General features: G+C 41.2%; 1 protein-coding gene across 3 annotated transcripts in view; it reads left to right on the top strand.

Moving 5' to 3' along the window:
• Positions 1-18631, top strand: part of arfgef1 (ADP-ribosylation factor guanine nucleotide-exchange factor 1 (brefeldin A-inhibited)) — a 41230-nt gene that overhangs the window by 16234 nt on the left and 6365 nt on the right. Inside the window, exons 3-28 of one of the 3 annotated variants that reach the window (XM_068343867.1) lie at positions 829-985; positions 1207-1353; positions 2133-2312; positions 2748-2801; positions 4843-5218; positions 5376-5501; positions 6072-6319; positions 6493-6626; positions 8498-8732; positions 9788-9887; positions 10144-10283; positions 10398-10506; positions 12405-12606; positions 12698-12809; positions 13671-13876; positions 13969-14053; positions 14154-14319; positions 14570-14721; positions 14801-14929; positions 15012-15170; positions 15316-15460; positions 15577-15667; positions 16059-16099; positions 16241-16410; positions 16866-17017; positions 18035-18207. In XM_068343867.1, coding sequence (XP_068199968.1) covers positions 829-985; positions 1207-1353; positions 2133-2312; positions 2748-2801; positions 4843-5218; positions 5376-5501; positions 6072-6319; positions 6493-6626; positions 8498-8732; positions 9788-9887; positions 10144-10283; positions 10398-10506; positions 12405-12606; positions 12698-12809; positions 13671-13876; positions 13969-14053; positions 14154-14319; positions 14570-14721; positions 14801-14929; positions 15012-15170; positions 15316-15460; positions 15577-15667; positions 16059-16099; positions 16241-16410; positions 16866-17017; positions 18035-18207 — 3989 coding nt within the window. Of the gene's footprint in view, positions 1-828; positions 986-1206; positions 1354-2132; positions 2313-2747; positions 2802-4842; positions 5219-5375; positions 5502-6032; positions 6320-6492; positions 6627-8497; positions 8733-9787; positions 9888-10143; positions 10284-10397; positions 10507-12404; positions 12607-12697; positions 12810-13670; positions 13877-13968; positions 14054-14153; positions 14320-14569; positions 14722-14800; positions 14930-15011; positions 15171-15315; positions 15461-15576; positions 15668-16058; positions 16100-16240; positions 16411-16865; positions 17018-18034; positions 18208-18631 lie in introns of all 3 variants that reach the window. The other 2 variants (XM_068343866.1, XM_068343868.1) reach the window with 2 other exon arrangements.

Raw genomic sequence — 18631 nt, 5'->3', positions numbered from 1 at the left:
CTTCTTTCCTTTATTAAGTCTCTCACTCTTCCTTTTTCTTTCTCTATCATCTTTTGATCTGTTACTAATTCCTCTTTAATTCTATGTATTTAATGCATTTCCTGCCTTTTTTCAAATAGCTCCCTTAATATCATTTCCCCCCCCTTCTCTTCCTTTGCGAGGCACTTCATCGTGACTCCCTTCTCCTGTTTCTCCCTGTTTTCGTGCCCCAGTGTTTCTAGGTTTCGCTAGAAAGAGCTGAAGAAATCTATTTTCATTGCCAAGATATAAACAATACAGCCCCTCCCTCTCTCTGTCTCCCTCCATCCCTCTCTGTGTTGCTCTCTTATCCAGACATGTGCAGTTTGGGTGTGGTGGTTGTGCTTGGAGAAGCTGTAGATGCATGTCTACAGTCTTAAGAAATTCCGAAACAAATAAAAGCTCTGTCAATTAAAATGTAGTTGAAGAGCAGCGGATGCTGTGTCAGCATGAACACATGCCAAGGTTTGAGACGGAATAACTAACCTCAGGGATATGTGCCCCTCCCAGTGAGAGAATGGGAGGAAAATCCAGTCAGGATCTGCATTAAATTCACTGAAATACAGATTTTGACGCTTTGCATTTTGACTGATGGGGAAGAAAGCTTGACAAAATGTTTTTGGGCTTAGATGAGAAGAGGTCGTTCTGTACTCTTTTTCATGCACTGTCAACCATGCCAGGATATCAAGAGGAGTTTGAGTGTAGGCTTGATTCCTGAACCTTTCTTCTTTTCTGGTGAGTCTGGATGACAAACTGGGCCATGCGACCACTGCGTTAAGCTTTTTATTTTTTCATGTTGTTCCTCACTAGTCCACCCAGCGGAGACGGCAAATCGGGTTCCAGCACTTTACCGCCAATCAAATCAAAGACCAACTTCATTGAAGCCGACAAGTACTTCTTGCCGTTTGAACTGGCATGTCAGTCCAAATGTCCCCGCATCGTCATCACCTCGCTCGACTGTTTGCAGGTCAGTGAATGAGTTCGACTGTAGACCCACCAGTGTTTGAGCCCACTGTACGATGGGGCGTTGTTTATAATGTTATTGAAAGATCCTATGACTTCTACAGGCATGAATAATGTTGAAAGGCAACTGAAAATATTCCTTTGAGCAGCAGTATTTTCCTTAAGGTCATTGCTGAAGTTGTTCTCAGGCATCACAGGTTTTTTCCATGTGGATCTGTCTTGTAGAAGCTGATAGCGTACGGCCACCTGACAGGCAGTGCCCCTGACAACACGGCCCCAGGCAAGAAGCTCATCGACAGGATAATCGAGACCATCTGCGCTTGTTTCCAGGGGCCACAGACTGATGAGGGTGTGCAGCTACAGATTATTAAGGTGTGCTGCTTCTATCTTCATCCTAGAAAACATCACAGCTCACCGTTTTAATTTTCAAAAGCGGGTTTCTTTGTATGTGAAGTCAAGTTTATTGATATCTAATTACATAAATTGGCAGCACAAAGATTAACTGCTTTTTACTTTTACAAACTTTGTGTTGCACAACTGCTGCAAGACAAACATATCTCATTTCAAAAGATGATTTTAGTCACACTTTACCTTAAACTGTCAGAAACATGATCATTTATAGGAATGTAAGCTGATTGATGAGCCAAAGTAAAGACCATAATTACATTTTTTGTATTTACTTTTCAAGTATTCATAACCTTTATAAAGGTCATTGTCCAATGAATTTCTACAATGACGTAAGCTGAGAGGGATAATACATACAAATATCAGTCTGAACCTTCTAGATTGATTTAATGTTTTGTTTTGTTGCTGCTGCTAATGAATGGAATTGAAAATATTGCCCAACAGGTGGAAGACTTCTAATTAGATTTATGACAAGAGTTTGATCACCGGTCTAACATTAGTCATTGTTGGCTAGAAGATTTAGACCCAGTCTAAGCTGTCAATGATTCTTTTCTATGCAACATAAAAAGCCTAAGGTAAAAGTTTGTTTTCTCCTAACATCTTAATGAAGAGCTAAATTCTTTTTTGACTGGATTTTTATTTTTTTAGTACTTGTGAGTGACTGATAATTCCGTGGTATAACTGAAAAGCATGCATGCAAAGTAAGTCACAATGTTTTCTTATTCCCTCTTTCTCCTCTTTTGTAGGCCTTGTTGACTGCTGTGACCTCCCAGCACATAGAAATCCATGAAGGCACCGTTCTGCAGGCTGTCCGAACATGTTACAACATCTACTTGGCCAGCAAGAACCTCATCAACCAGACCACTGCCAAGGCCACGCTCACACAGATGCTCAACGTCATCTTTGCACGCATGGAGAATCAAGCAGTATGTTCGGCCCTCATGAAACATTCACTTGTAACACACAAAGCTTTTCCTTTAAATAAATGCACAAAAGTGAGAGCGATGTCAACCCCTCCCTTGAGCTGGTGTTTTAAGAATCAAACAACTGCAAATTTGTAAAACAAAAGTGGCAAGGTTGGCCAGTACAAATGCTTTAGCAAATTCTCAATATGTAAAACTGTTCGGCTTGGTGTCTGATTGGATTGTAATATAATGAGACATACTCTGTGAGAACTGCTCACTTGATGACTCACTCAATTCACCTATACTCAATTATACTCTACTGTTTGCTTTGTGTCCAGAGGGACAATTTAGCTGTTGCCTTTCAAAACAAAAGCTTGCTCTAACGTCATCTTTTTCTTTTTGAATGACACTTTTCCCCTCCTCACATGCCTTCTTCCCTTCCTTTTGGACACATAGCTTACAAATCACAAGCTATCTTGGTCTCTGGCCTCCAGAAAGCGTGACCGCCAGGTAAAGCGTGCAGGACTGCCGTGACTTGCCTGATCAGAACTCTTAAACTCTTCTCTGTGTGTCTGTGGTTGTGCATCGAGCTTTATTCTCATCCATTCATGCACTCATTTTTTCTCTTCCTTCGTCCCTACACTGCACTGGAGCAGGAATGCTTTATACTTTCTTTATTATATGCTTGCCGTGGCTTTTGTTGACTTGCCTAAATATCATCATGCTTTCCTGCACCAATTTACATTTTAGTTTCCCACCTGGGCGTGGTAACTGTTTTCTCTCAGGCCAGCTATGTCTCGTTTCTGACATCTTTTTATACTATGTTGTCATTCCAAAGTTATGATTTAAATCTTTTAGAACAACTGATATTGAGTCAGACTTTGACTGATAGAGATAAATAAGCAATTGGGAGTAGCGACAGAAAGAGATGAGGCAGTCTTTGTGGCAGAGACCTATTGTTTTTGTCGTCTGCGTGGAGTTTTGCTTCTGTGCAGGGATATCCACTCTCTCTGTTTGCATATAGATGTATTCTCACGACTGTGGCTCAGCGTGGTGTGATCACACTCAGGCACACACGCAGTGTTTGTCTTGCTCACACTCACGCACTCAGCCTTCACTGTCCGACTGAGGTGGCATTTAAATAATGAGCTTAGTTTGTTTGTACTGGCTCGTCCATCCCTTCCAGCTGAGGTGCGTCCTCTGGCCTTGTTACCGTTCATCATATTCCAAACTAATTGTCTCATTCAAAATACTACACCAGCGGAATTATTCTTCATTCATTTAAATATTGCATCAGAAAGCTCATTAAATTAAACAGACAACTTCTGCAGTCGTGTGTTAATAAATAGACTATTATGAGAGGAGTTTGTGTGTGATCGGTTTCTGTTTTGCCCCATAAGACTTTTGCCTTCCAAAAAAAGCATGGAAAGAATGAAACAGTTGGTATAACTGTGACATGCGACTAGACGGGAAGATGGCACAGACCACTTCACTTTATCAAATTCACATTTGCCACCAGTCTCCCTGCACTCGGATGATTTACGCTGTTAATAACAGTTATTAATTCAAAAATCATCTGCTCTCGACAGAAGGATCACCATTTATCACCACTGTTCTCTAAATGTGTCACTTGAATCCCATGCCTGTCTTCAATTCTGTTGATTTTATTCGAGTCAAATCTATAACTTTAATTTATAGTTTCTGTACATTAAGTTTAGAAATACACTTCCTGTATTGAATTTGTTTAACTTGTTTAATTTAACTTGGCTGCTTATAATTGCTCTCTTTTTCAGAATTTGTATTTGTGTCTGCTCTGAAACAGTGAAGTTTGTCACTGTGCATATAAATATTTACTTGTGAGGTCAAAAGAGATCAGTATATATGGAGATTTCCTTTGCTCAAAAATCAAACTTTACTTCAACTGAGAATCAATTTAATACCTGAAGTAACACATCACCTATTCTTTAGATGTCAAACCATGTCTGTTTCATGTGACCTACGAAACTAAAGCACAGCAAACAGTCCATATCAGAAGTTGTGGTTACACACGTCAGTTGTAACTCATCAGCCAGGAAATGACTGACTGAGATGCTTTTTCCATTACAAACAAGCGTTGCTATTAGCGGGGGCTGAAGTACACCCAGATTACACAACAGCATGAAACTATTTTCCAGAAAGTTTGTCTCGTTTTAGTCGCATGTCCTATTCTCAGTGAATGCATCTTCATGTGCATATCCATACCAACATGCGTCTAATGTTTGCCGACATATTAGAGTAGAAAACAAATCTTCAAAAGAAAGATACACTAGCATTGTCTTGTGCTTAGCCTTGACGTCTGAAAGTTGCTGCTCTCTGTTCATGAGCTTTCAGAGAACACAAAGATCAAACTTGTAAATGTTGTTTTGGGTTCACCTACAAAGACTTAACCTGTGTGTCTCTGTGTGTGTCTGCGTCTCTGTGCGTGTGTGTGTGTGGGGGGGGCATGTGCCTGTTCTTTGGATGCTTTCGCTGTTTTTTGTGTGTTTTTGTGTGTCTCCCACCCCCATCTCAGCTGCAAGAAGCAAAGCAGCTGGAGAGAGAGCGTCACCGACAGCACTCCCCCATCACCCAGCACACAGAGCCAGACTCCCCCCAGCTCCAGACTCACATCCACAAGCCTTCTAAGGGTCTGGGCTTGGAGGCCAACGGGCCGGTTACTCCCCCGACTCCCACCATCACCATCCCATCCACCCCTTCCAGCCCCTCGACACCTGCCTTGGAGGGCGACAGCAGGCCTGGGTCTGGGGGGCAAGAAGAGGAGAGGCAGCGGGAGGAGCAGGGAGAACAGGGGCATGTCTACGAGAACCCAGATCCAGAGAATGGGTCTGAGTTCTGCGTGGCTGAAAGCGATCAGACAGAGGCAGATCAAGCTACTGCAGCAGCACAGAGTAAGGCGCTCTGTGAAGATCTATTTTAATATCTGTGATTTCATTAGTGCAGTGAATGTATTCTAGATGGTAACTGTATGTATGCTGGCAGGGAAAGCATTATCAGCAAGGAACGTGACTGCCTTTTAGTCAAAGTGTGTGTTTTTTGTGTCCATAGATGCAGTAGCCCAGCAGCATCAAGATGTAATTGGGGAGGGGGATGAGGGGGCCCCCAACTATGAGGAGAAAGCCCAAGAAATTGTTCAGAGTATTCTGCAGGAAGTGGTTAACACTGTAGCAGGAGGTGAGATTTTCTTAAAATAATATTTTTGAATACATATTTATGATGCTAATGTTGAAGCAGTCTTTCAGCTAATATAAAAAAGTAGCTCAAGCACAAAATAAAGGAATACAACTCATGTTAAGGTAGTTAGCAGCTTATTGAACACTAAGTTCCAGTACCTTCTCCACAGTTCGCCCTCTGCTCTTTGTTCACTGAGCCCTTTTCAATTCACTGTCTTTATGTTAGCAGGCTGTTTTTCTAGAGACTACCAGTGCAACATGAAAGGCAAAATTGACCCGATTAGTGCTTTTACTTGCTTACAAAAAACAGTTTACCCTTAAGCGGTAAACTGACGAACCAGCTTTAATGTTCTGGAGGTTCAAAACTGAAAATTCTCTTATGTTTGCCAATAGCCATTGAGATTTTTACCTTTTTGTACTTCGAAATATAAAGTTCAACTCCAGATTAAGATCTGGAAGTCAATTTTTGCTTTTATTGTTCGTAGAACTAGTAATCCTTAGATGTTGAAATACATTCTCATATTGTGTCTAGAGATCAATACAACTCCTTCATCCTCAATCATCACCACAGGGCATTGTTTGGACCCCTCAAACCTTTGCTCTGACACCAAAGAGCACGGTGGCGGGGGTGAATCAGCAGAGTCAGAGCCTCCTGAAGCGGTAACAGAGGTCACCCAGAACTCCCTGGAGGACGAGAGCACCCTGGGTAGTGACAGCGAGCACATCCACGCCAATGGCATCCCAGGCACGCCTATTTCTGCTAGCTTCACCCCCTCGCTGCTAGACGACAGACTGTCTGTCTCGTCCAATGACACTCAGGTAAAGGACAGACTGGAGTTATGGGGAGAAAAAGTCCTGCTGACGAACGAAAGGAATTTATTTGTTTTACAGGTTTAATTAAAATGGGATTCAGTTAGGTGGTAGAGAAAGTGACTCTGTTCAAAATATTTCACTCCTGCATAAAAATTGTCCTTGACTTTGCTTCTCTGTAGGAATCGGGAGCAGCACCTGGTCAGCCACCAGGTGCAAAGTTTTCCCACATCCTCCAGAAAGATGCCTTCCTTGTCTTTCGCTCGCTTTGCAAGCTGTCGATGAAGCCGCTGTCAGACGGACCACCTGATCCTAAGTAATAATTTAGTGCATGTAGTGTGTAAGATTGTGATTGCAGTGCTGTTTGTCTGAACAATTTTGTGTATACTTCATCTCATTTCCTCCAATTTGAATATTGCTCATGAACATATTTTGACTATCACCATATTTAAATGAATGATTTGGCCATAGTTTCTTCAAATGCTCTTACGTATTAACAAATATTGAGTTAACAGCTTGTCTACAGACAGGATGAACTGAACAGATGAATGAGAACGTAAACATGCAAACACCAAAGTAAGACCACAGACGATGTGTGGATGGAGTTATAGACAGAAATGAGATGCAGGAAATCCTGTTCAAAGAAGCAGCTGCTGTTACGATGAGCAAGACAGATGTGTGTGGGCAAAGCAGAGCACAGGTTATAACTAATACACTGAATAATTCCAAAGTCGGATTTCTTTTTTTTTTCTTTTTTTTTAAGTGCATAGTCTCTTTTGTTGCTGGAACCGCAACAAAAGAGACTATGCAGTTAACGAAACCAAGAAATGAGTCAGAAATCGATCGATGCCTGATTATTCCATTAAAAAAAACTTAACAGAAGTAATGTTCACTGCCAAAATCTATTCTTCTATCAAAAACAGTCAAGTAGAAGAATAATAATCAAAACTATATTGTTATGCTCTGGATAATTTTAGAATCACATAAAAGCTTAGGTGAGAAATTTTAAAAATGTAGAAATGGCACTTCATAATTTGTGTCAAAAGAACAAATTCTTTTGTTGACATAAATTACAGCCATTATAACATTTCGTCGATGAACTGGCGATATGTCAGTGCCGTGAAGTGAATTTCTCTTTCTTATGGGATGTAAAGGTTAAGGGATGGGTTCTATCTTTTCGCAAGACGAGAGAGCTAAGGACACTTTGGTACAGCTTTTAGATGAAGAGATGCAACTTAGCAGCCATTATTGATTCATGTGTCAGTTATTTTCTTGAGTACTTAATGGTTTTAAATGATTAGTGACAGTCTCAATAGAAAAAAACATGACAAATAAAAAAGGCAAACTAATCCCCTTTCGAACACCGATTCAGCTTGAATCCAAAGCATTTAGAAATATTGTCAAGTTAATTATCAATCTTAATATTGACATTTGTTCAACGCTAAAAGAAATGTAAGAGTGTAGCCCTTATATGTAGCCCTTCTTTGGGAAACATTTTTCATATTTTTGGGCATTTTCAATAGCCATAGAGACATATTTTTGTTATGCCACATAAATCCTGCTATGTCGGTTTTTTCGGAGATGGAAGACAGTCCATCTCAGCATTTAAAGAAGCTGAAAGTATGTTTTTTAAGCCCCAGTTTCTCCGTCCTGCTGCTGCAGAAAAGCAGTTTAGACAAGCTGAAGCTCAACACACAGAGGAGCTTTGATTTCATTGCCTTAGCATTTATTTGATGTCTGTTTCGGATTTGAACTCTCAGATGCAGAGATGTGGTATGATGTGGTCTCAGTGTACAATAACGTTGCTGTTTCTTTGTGGTATAACTTTGGTTGAAGGACATTATATTTGCCTATAAATACTGTGAGTGAGAGCTTTGGTTTTATGGCTGAGTGTATTGTATGTCTGAAATGTTAATCCTCATCAGACCGGACATTGTGTTCCCAGTCTTGAGCAGATGGCTGGAAAAAATCCCTGAAATTGTTTTATGAATGAGCCAGCTTCATTCTCAAAGGGTTAGCATACACCAAACTGTATCAGAGCAAAGGATACAGACCAGGACCTACACTGTATGTGCTATCACGCAACAATTCAGCAGTGGTTCTTGTCAGCGCTCCTTTTTCTAAAGCACCAAAGCTGTTTTCTCATACATGGAAGAATTGCTTGAGCGTCCTCTCTTCTCCCCTCAGGTCCCACGAGCTTCGATCGAAGGTCTTGTCCCTCCAGTTGCTCCTGTCCATCCTGCAAAATGCCGGGCCAATCTTTAAGACTAATGAGATGTTCATCAATGCCATTAAGCAGTACTTGTGTGTGGCTCTGTCCAAAAACGGAGTCTCCTCTGTGCCTGAGGTCTTCGAACTCTCGCTCTCCATTTTCCTCACTCTTCTCTCCCACTTTAAGACACATCTCAAGATGCAGATTGAGGTAAAACACCCTCCCCGCTCCATCTTGTGCTTATTAAAAAAATTTTGGGTTCTGTTGTTTGAGTCTGAGATGTAAAAGTAATGACAGAGATGTCTTGTTGGAAATAACAGCATTTCTGCTGGCAGCCAGAATAGTTTTAATAGAATGAAAAAATAGGACATCTAAATTTTTAAACAATTTTTGAAATTTAGAGTAACTGTTCATAATAACTCACTTCTTCCTGTTCTTCATCTCCAACATTCTGCTCTGTGATGGTTTTGTGTTCTGATTTTAAGTCTCCATGACGCCCACATTCACAGCTGGAGGTTGTAAATGTGTTTTCATGTTGTGGATCCATTCATGTTATTCTTGATGAAATGATCAGAAAAAAGATGATAAAAAAATATGTTAATGAAAATAACCCAAGAATTCATGTTAATTATGATAAAATGTCCAACAAGTATTCAACAGGATAAAATCAACTGACTTGTATTCCAACACTTGACAAATACTCATCAGGTGAAAATTCTCTTTATATCTTGTCCCACTCTGTTTTTAATCAGGAGAAAAGCTGGTTAGCTAGCTTCTTGATTACAGTAGCTGTATTTATGCATCCTTCCACTGCTTGTTAATAAGAAGTGACACCTCGAGCAGCAGAAGTCTCTTCGGAAAACGCATGATGGGAAAAAGGGGTAGATTTACCGAAAGTGTCTGTAAAAATAAAACTAACAAAAGCAGCATTGAAAATATCTGTTCTTAACTATTCACAGTATTTACACATGTAGTAGGATTGTATTCGCCTACCTGAACTAGTTAGACTTGGTTCTGCTTTCCTTATATTTCTTCCTGAATGACGAAGACCAAACATTTTATAATAATAAAAATGAACGTTACTATTATTTATTATTCTGAAGTTAGCATTTTTCAGGGTAGCATAAAACTGGTGCAAGCCGTGTATGAATAATAAAATGCCACCTGCTTTGTCTACATTAAAAGTCGTGAGCTGTTGAAGGATATTGTGTCTGTGTCTGGCTAATGGTGGTTTGTTCTTTCTCTCTGTCTCATGGATGTTGCAGGTGTTCTTCAAGGAGATTTTCCTCTACATTCTGGAGACGTCAACAAGCTCCTACGACCACAAATGGATGGTCATACAAACCCTTACTAGAATATGCGCAGGTTTGCATTGCTTTACTTTCGTAGATAAACTGCTCATTTTGTTTTGGATCCTTTAAATGTGTTCATATGCGTTGGTTCTTTTTAGTAATGCAATAATTGATGCCCAAGAGCGAAGCCCATGTGCAAAAAATTGAAGTTTTGCATTACATCCGTTAGCTAATTGTATTTTAAAGTCCTAACATCTTAAAGGTTACATTTCATCTAATATAGTTATACAGTATGTATTCTTGCTGACAGTTCTGTCTGTTTCTCTCAGATGCCCAGAGTGTGGTGGACATCTACGTAAACTATGACTGTGATTTGAATGCTGCCAACATATTTGAGCGGTTGGTCAATGACCTCTCAAAAATTGCGCAGGGTCGGGGAGGCCATGAGCTCGGTACAACACCCCTACAGGTGACCCTCTTTCATTTCCTCTAATCCGAGCCTTTTTTAAAATTCAGTTTTGCCCTTATTTATTGTCTTGTTAAAGTTTTGAAAAGCATGCAGATATTTCTTTGCACCTCCTAGGAGCTGACCCTAAGAAAAAAAGGCCTTGAATGTCTGGTGTCCATTCTGAAATGTATGGTAGAATGGAGCAAAGACCAATACGTCAACCCCAACTCTCAGACCAGCCTTGGTAAGACAGTGATGCAGTGAACATGGGTGTCATTTATCAAAACTGTCGACAGCTATCAGACCTGAACGAGAAAATGACCTTTCTGTTCATTCTAATTTTTCACACTGACTGACTGTTCACAATTAGACCCTCACAGAGTTGTCAGTTACAGCTGAATACCACCTCTCTCTCTGAAAGGATGCAGTGATGCCGATCACTTTATTCCGTATTATTATATCAGACGTGGTCACAAGTGTTTTGAATTTGTATTCACAGCTTAATATGGAATATCGCAAAGTTTTTGTTTCTGCAACAAAATTATTCCCTGATTTTTCCCTTAAAACTCAACATTTGCAGTTTGTCCTCTCATGCATTTGAGACGCTGCATTGTGTTGTTTCAGAGACAATACCACCATGGTCATGATAGACTGGGTCACCTGAGGTTAGCGGTGAAGCTCACATCCATCATCTCAGTGCAGTTGGCTGTAGTACTGAAAGTTGACATTTATCAAAGACGTGACCGTTCGGAGAGCTTTCGTCAGATCATCTGCAGCCAGAGAGAACAGAAAGATAATGCCCACAGGGTCAGTGCAGACGTCCAGGAGGTTTAGTTTAAAAGGGAGTAATACCAGAAGCAGAGCTGTGGTGAAACGCCCATCTAATGTATAAAGAGCACATCCTGAGTGTAAGAAGACCTGAAGTCTCTCTGTACACCAGGAGGTTTCTGTTGTTTTCCAAAGGATGAACCTAAACTATAGAGCTAAATTGCGTCTGTGTAAATTGACTAGGAGGATATCCCACAATTCCTTTATATTATTCACAAGCTCGCCTCAGGTTAAGAGGTCAAGGCTTACCAGCTGAGGCAGTTGGGTGTATTTATAGGGACGTCTTCTGGTCAAACTTCTGATTATATCGTAGGAGCTTATTGGTCTGCCTTTCTGACTGTTGGGGATTTCACACAAAGACTATTTGAATTTAAGGATGTTGTATCACCTTCACTCTTTCAATGATTTCTTGTGTCATTTTTTCTCCTTTTGTTATGACTTCAAAGCAAGAGCAGGTAATAGTAGAACAGAAAGTGTTTGCTGATTGTGTTTCTGTGATGGAAATGGTTTTCTTTAAGCCCTTTGTGTCTGTAGCTCGAGATACTTTTGTACTTGTTGTTGAATGGTTTCCCCATTAGTCACTTCCACCCCAAATATTGCAAATAAAGATCCCCAAGAACTCCATGGATGCAAACGCTTCTTGTTAATTTTGTGAATGGGTTATAGATGTATTCCTTGTACACAGTTTAAATCTTCAGTTCATTTCACCCTCCTGCCTCTGTGTCCACCTTTTTCTCTCTCTGCTGTGAGCCCACAAATGGGAAGCACGCTGCCAGCTCACATTATTGTAACACGCCTCTGAATTTTAGAAGACTTTTCAATGGGTAATTTGGCCTGAGCACAGGGTTACAGGGTGGACTCGCTCCAGTCATGGTAGAACCCTCGGCTCGTCTTGACAGGCTTAAAAATCCACCTTTGTTGGCCTTTAAGTTTTGGCTGCTTCCTCTTTGACTGCCTAGAGCTTTTTGGATAACCCACCTTTTATAATATCCTCTCCATCCTACCCTGCCTTACACCTGCTCTGTGTTTTTTCTACAGTCTAGTAGGCTGTGATCTCATGTGAATAGGAGAAACACGATGTGCATAACCTTGCTTCCACAACAAGCACTATGAACACCTCAGGATCACTTTGTTCCCTGTTTAGTAGTTTCCCCTTTTCAACTACTGTTACACCCCTGTGACATTAGCTTCAAGTCAGCCCACTTCTGAAACCATTTGTCTGAGTTTGTGCCAATTACAGAGTTTTAACTATAAATAAGTGCTCTGGGTGCCATAATTTCTGGATTATCTTCCTTCATGGTGTTTGTTCTTTAGGCCTGGAGAAACCGTCAGAACAAGAGAGCACAGAGACCAAAGCTCCAGAGACCATAAACCGCTATGGGAGCATTAACTCTCTGGACTCCACCGCCTCATCCGGCATCGGCAGCTACAGCACCCAGATGTCGGGCACCGACAACCCAGAACAGTTTGAGGTCCTCAAACAACAAAAGGAGATTATCGAGCAAGGCATTGACCTGTACGACACACATACTTGAAATAGACGGTTGTTTTTCTTGATACTGTGACACGTCATCAGCTACAATTTATTTTTGTGTGTTTAACAACAGGTTTAACAAGAAACCAAAGAGAGGAATCCAGTATCTTCAAGAGCAAGGCATGCTGGGTACAACGCCAGAGGATCTTGCGCAGTTCTTGCACCAGGAAGAAAGGCTTGATTCGGTAAAAAAACCACTTGATTTTCACTTTTCTTTTTCTTTTTTGAATAAAGTTAAGTCCAGAGACAGAGGTGCTCTGCTGCTTTCACAGCACAGTAGAAAGGTGCACCAAGTGACAAGGTGCACTGATTATGAGAAGTTTTTAAAGTGGCTTTAGACGTAAAATATTCATTAATCAAATAGTTTAAAAAGTTATTCTAAAAAAAATTAATCAAACTTGCATTTAATGTGTTTAAAATCAAAGGCGGGGAATCGTGATTTGTGTTGTCATGAATCTGATTAATGTTGTCATTACATTAACTACACTCCGCTGCATTTAAGTCAATATTCACCTTTGAGTTGAGGGTTTTTCTTCAAACTTATGTGATAGACAGGCCTATTGAGCTGAAATCTGGATCTAGTAGTTGCAGAAGAAACCGAATGCTTGGAAAAAGAAAGAAAAAAAAAAAAGATTACACTTATTATGTCATGCATCAAGCAGCCAACTACCCAGAAATCACACAATAATCTAATGCTTGTTGTATTAAAGCGTGACCCTACCAAAAGTCCTGTAAGTGTTATAAATATTAGCTCTAATAATCAGCACACTTTGCCTCAATCGGTCGGCCTCAAGGGTGACAGTGAACAGTAGTCACCAGCATTAAAGAGAATTCTCTACTTCTTGTTACGAATAAGGGCTTGTTTGATTCAGGCCAACACAGTGGGTGACCAGAAAATACAGGGGGAGTTCTCTCTTGCAGCACATTTATCATTTGGTCTGAAAGAAATGACAGCCCCTTTAGGCAGAACCCTCTTCCTCTAATGTTCAGTTAATGTTGCATTTTGAAAAAGTGAGACTGTAATACTCTGTATTTGTCTGTCTTAGACACAAGTGGGAGAATTCCTCGGGGACAATGAGCGTTTCAATAAAGAGGTGATGTACGCCTATGTGGATCAGATGGACTTCCAGGGCAAAGACTTTGTTTCTGCGCTGCGGATGTTCTTGGAAGGGTTTCGGCTGCCCGGGGAAGCCCAGAAGATCGACCGGCTCATGGAGAAATTTGCAGCAAGATACCTTGAATGCAATCAGGGGTGAGTTAACATCTTTAGACTGTGGCGGTAACTGACATGCAGCATGCTGTGTTATTAATATGCGTTCTCTGCTTCCCTCTTCATTTTTACAGGCAAACCCTCTTTGCTAGCGCTGATACCGCATACGTCCTTGCCTACTCAATCATTATGTTGACAACAGACCTTCACAGTCCACAGGTAAGCGCCTCCCCTCAGGGTGTCAGTTGTCGTTTCCTCAAATATTAGCGCAAAATAAATCAGGGATTGCATAAGCATTTGCTTGTTGTTTTCTACAAAGGTGAAAAACAAAATGACAAAAGAGCAATATATCAAGATGAACCGCGGCATCAATGACAGCAAAGACTTACCGGAGGAATATCTCTCAGCCATCTACGACGAGATCGCAGGGAAGAAGATCGCCATGAAGGAAACTAAAGAGCTCACCTTGAAATCCAACAAGCAGAGTGAGTCAAAGATGTAATCAATACGAAGAGAAATATTCTATTATTCAGAGCCATTAACCTGATATGTTTCTATGAGGATTTTAAATTAAACTTAATCATCAGAGACTTGTCTGATGGAAATGGATGAGAATTTGCTTGTCATCGATCAATAACTGTCACGGAAATTAATGGAATGAATGATGGTGTTGTCACATTTCGTCACCATGCTGACTTGTTTTGCTGTGTTTGTGTTTTTGTGATTCCCACCCAGGTGTGGCCAGTGAGAAGCAAAGACGTCTGCTCTACAACGTAGAGATGGAGCAAATGGCCAAGACAGCCAAAGCTCTGATGGAGGCCGTCAGCCATGTCCAGGCTCCCTTCACCAGCGCCACACACCTGGAGCACGTCAGACCAATGTTCAAGGTGACACAAGTGGGAATAGGCACACATGCACTCTGAAGCACGTACACAAATTATAAACTTTACCCCTCTGTTGTCTTAGCTGGCGTGGACACCCTTCCTGGCTGCTTTCAGCGTGGGTCTGCAAGATTGTGATGACACCGAGGTGGCCTCGCTGTGTCTGGAGGGGATCCGCTGCGCCATCAGGATCGCTTGTATCTTCTCTATACAGGTGCTACACCTGATCTGGGGGTTGGTCGTGTAAATTAGTGTTTCTGTGCTGGATTCTCACGCTTCTTTTGTCTCTGCAACAGTTGGAGAGGGATGCGTATGTGCAGGCCCTAGCGAGGTTCACCCTCCTGACAGCCAGCTCTGGCATCGCAGAAATGAAGCAAAAGAACATTGACACCATTAAGACCCTAATCACTGTGGCCCACACTGATGGCAACTACTTAGGCAACTCCTGGCATGAGGTTTGTTTGTTTTTTTAATCTCACTAAAACTCTTCACTATAAAAATGGATTTCCTTCTATAATCCTTCCTCACTTTTTCCCCATGTCCATATCATCTGCTTTCTGTCCATGTTTGTGTTTCTGATTTGACTCTTTCTCCTCTCAGATCATGAAATGCATCAGTCAGCTGGAGCTGGCTCAGCTGATAGGTACTGGGGTAAAAGCACGCTACATTTCAGGAACGGTGCGGAGCAAAGAAGGCTTTGTTACGAGCACAAAGGAACAGAGCAACGACGAGTACCTGGGTCTGGGTCAGTAGCAGCTTACAAAAACAAGACCAATGTCCAATGTCTCAGCCTTGTGACATTCTTATAGGTCTAAAACTCACTTCTTTGTATGGTTTCATCATCTGTGCTTTGCTCTGCAGTTGGGGGGACAGTAGACCGAAAGCAGATCGCCAGCATTCAAGAGTCCATCGGAGAAACCAGCTCTCAGAGTGTAGTGGTGGCTGTAGACAGGTACCATAGACCCCCCCACTAAACCATCGCAAAACTGTGATTCAAATTCTTTAGTCTGTCCTTTGTTGTTTTAAATATTGCTTATCTATAATTCCATCTCAGTCCATAACAATGTTCCATATTTTTCAAAATCTCAAGTTAGCCATAATATCTAAATTGAAGGCAGTAAAGAATGGCTGAAGGTTCCTCATGGCTGCAATGTATTGAAAGGATTAAATCAGAACCATTTTTTATCAGAGTAAAATATTAGATTTGAGGTGAAAACACATTCCAAAACAGATACACATTAATGTGGTTGGAATGTTCCCCATGTCTTATTGACAGGCTATGTAAATGTTTTTTGTGCCATCTGGCTTTCAAATGATAATTGTGACATATTTTCCTGCTTCAGGATATTCACCGGTTCGACCAGATTGGACGGTAATGCAATAGGTGAGTCAACAGTCTTTGTTATTGCGATTCCTCCAAGGACAGGTGCAAGCAGCTATTTTTTTTTATTTTTCTGTGAGTCACTTTGTCCGTACAAAGTGGCCTTTCTTTTTTCATTGCCAACATCTTCTTTCTATTCATCAGTTGATTTTGTGCGCTGGCTGTGCGCTGTGTCCATGGATGAGCTGGCCTCGCCCACACACCCACGCATGTTCAGCCTGCAGAAAATAGTAGAGATCTCCTACTACAACATGGGCCGCATCCGGTTACAGTGGTCAAGAATTTGGGAGGTGATTGGAGACCACTTCAACAAGGTGGGTGAGGATTCTATACTCTGGAAGTCACTGCTAAATTAATGCGTGAAGATGTTCCTTTGAGAAATAAACTAAAAATAGAGAAGATAGATTTTTTGCTATCGATAATCTTCGTGGCCCAACATCGACCCAATAAATGCTCTCTGGAGAAAACAGACAAGATAAGAAAATGCTACATTCAGTCGCTGATAAACAATTTTTTTGGCCAGAAAAGCCTCTTGGCTCGCGAGCTCCGTTAATGAAAACCTGTGCACTTGTAGAAAAATCAAATCCTTAAAGTCGTCTTCTCTTTTTCTGGAAAGCAGATTTTAAGATATATTTCTTTGCAGCTTTATGTTAAACATTTTTTTCGTTTTGAAAATCTTTTGTCTTTTGGTCAGTTTAAGAAAACAGTAAAAAAACAAAACAACTGAAATGATAACATTGTGATGTCGCTGTTGTGTGTTTTATCTCAGGTTGGCTGTAATTCAAATGAAGACGTGGCGATTTTCGCTGTGGATTCTCTCAGGCAACTCTCTATGAAGTTTTTGGAGAAGGGCGAGCTCGCCAACTTCAGATTCCAGAAGGACTTCCTCAGACCTTTTGAACACATCATGAAAAAGAACAGGTAAGGAAACAAGTCGTACGTTACCTGTGAGGTTTACCCTCAGGTCTGTAGTGGAAGTTGGTGCAAACAGAAGAATCAATTTTAACCCCTCCCCCTTTCAATCTCTAGCGCCTCTCTCTTCTTATTCTCATCTTTCTTTCTCTAATCTGTCTAGTTCTGATGTCTGAGCATATTGTCAGTGTGAACATTTCAGCAAACCTTCTTTAACCCCTCGGTGAATTCATGCAAAGTCTTTTTATTTCCTTGCTGTGTCTGAGTCAAGCCTGCATGGACTTCAAACAGCCATCAGCTGTAAATGAAGATAATTATTTACTTATTTATTTTTTTGATGCTCCCTCTGTTCAGCGTGTCATAAGGCACTGCTGCAGCATTCATTTTGTTTAATTGAAAGAGGTATAGCAGTGTAAATATAAATCCACCCACAGATTGAGAGCTGAGAGCTTCGGCACAGGGGAGATGGCGGGCGCCCATGTAAACCCTGCAGCGCAATGTGTCCATTAGACTCAGTCATGCTGCCCTCCTGAGTGTTGGTGTGTGTGTGTGTGTATGTGTGTGTGTGTGTGTGTGTGTGTGTGTGTGTGTGTGTGTGTGTGTGTGTGTGTGTGTGTGTGTGTGTGTGTGTGTGTGTGTGTGTGTGTGTGTGTGTGTGTGTGTGTGTGATGGTTAGTGGAGGTTTTCTCTCGTTGATAACTACAGAGCAATTAGGGATGCTCTTCGCTGTGCAGCAGTTGCTGTAAAAACATGTCGTACAAAGACGAGACTGTGTTGCAATAATGATTCAGCTTGAAAAGTGGATTGAGAGTGTTTTTAAGAGCTTTTCATAATAATTTACGTCAATAAGTGGATGAATTTTCCTTTTTTTAATAAGAAAGCTTCCTGCTTTCTATTTTCCTCACACGCTTTATCATTTGTAGTTCCATCATCTACTTTTTCAACCCTCGCCTCCTTGGTTTCACCTCTATCCTTTATTCATTGACTCTCTACATCTTCTTCTTTTATTTCCAACGTCCCAACCAGGTCTCCCACCATCAGAGACATGGTAGTGCGCTGTATTGCCCAGATGGTTAACTCTCAAGCAGCAAACATCCGCTCAGGCTGGAAGAACATCTTCTCCGTCTTCCACTTGGCTGCTTCTGACCAGGACGAGAGCATTGTAGAGCTGGCCTTCCAGACCAGCGGCCATATTGTCAGTAAGTCTATCACACATGCACACACACACACACGCACACACGAGAGGTAAGATCTTAAGCCCAAGCCCGACCCGAAATTCGGGCTGGGTCGGGCTCAAAAAGTCAGTAATTACGTTCTGGTTGGGTCGGGCTTTAATACCCTCAGGCTCGGGTTGGGTCGTGCTGGATTTGGTTTGGGCTCGGACTATAGATCTTAAGATCCAAGCCCGACCTGGCCCGAAACTTTTTAATAAATATTTATTTATTTATTATGTATCTCAAACGATGTATGGATATCAAACTAAGGAATACCCTTATAAAATAAATAATTTAGGTAAAACAAGAAGGCGCTGTATGAGAAACATCCATCTACAATGGCTGCTCAGCTCCCTCCGTGTGTCAGCTGTATCTTCTCTTGTCACTTTACCTTTCCGATCGTACACAC

The sequence above is a fragment of the Antennarius striatus genome, chromosome 20 (assembly GCF_040054535.1).
Source record: "Antennarius striatus isolate MH-2024 chromosome 20, ASM4005453v1, whole genome shotgun sequence".
NCBI lineage: Eukaryota > Metazoa > Chordata > Actinopteri > Lophiiformes > Antennariidae > Antennarius > Antennarius striatus.
Note: the sequence above shows the minus strand (reverse complement) of the source record. Positions and strands in the feature narration are given on the sequence as shown.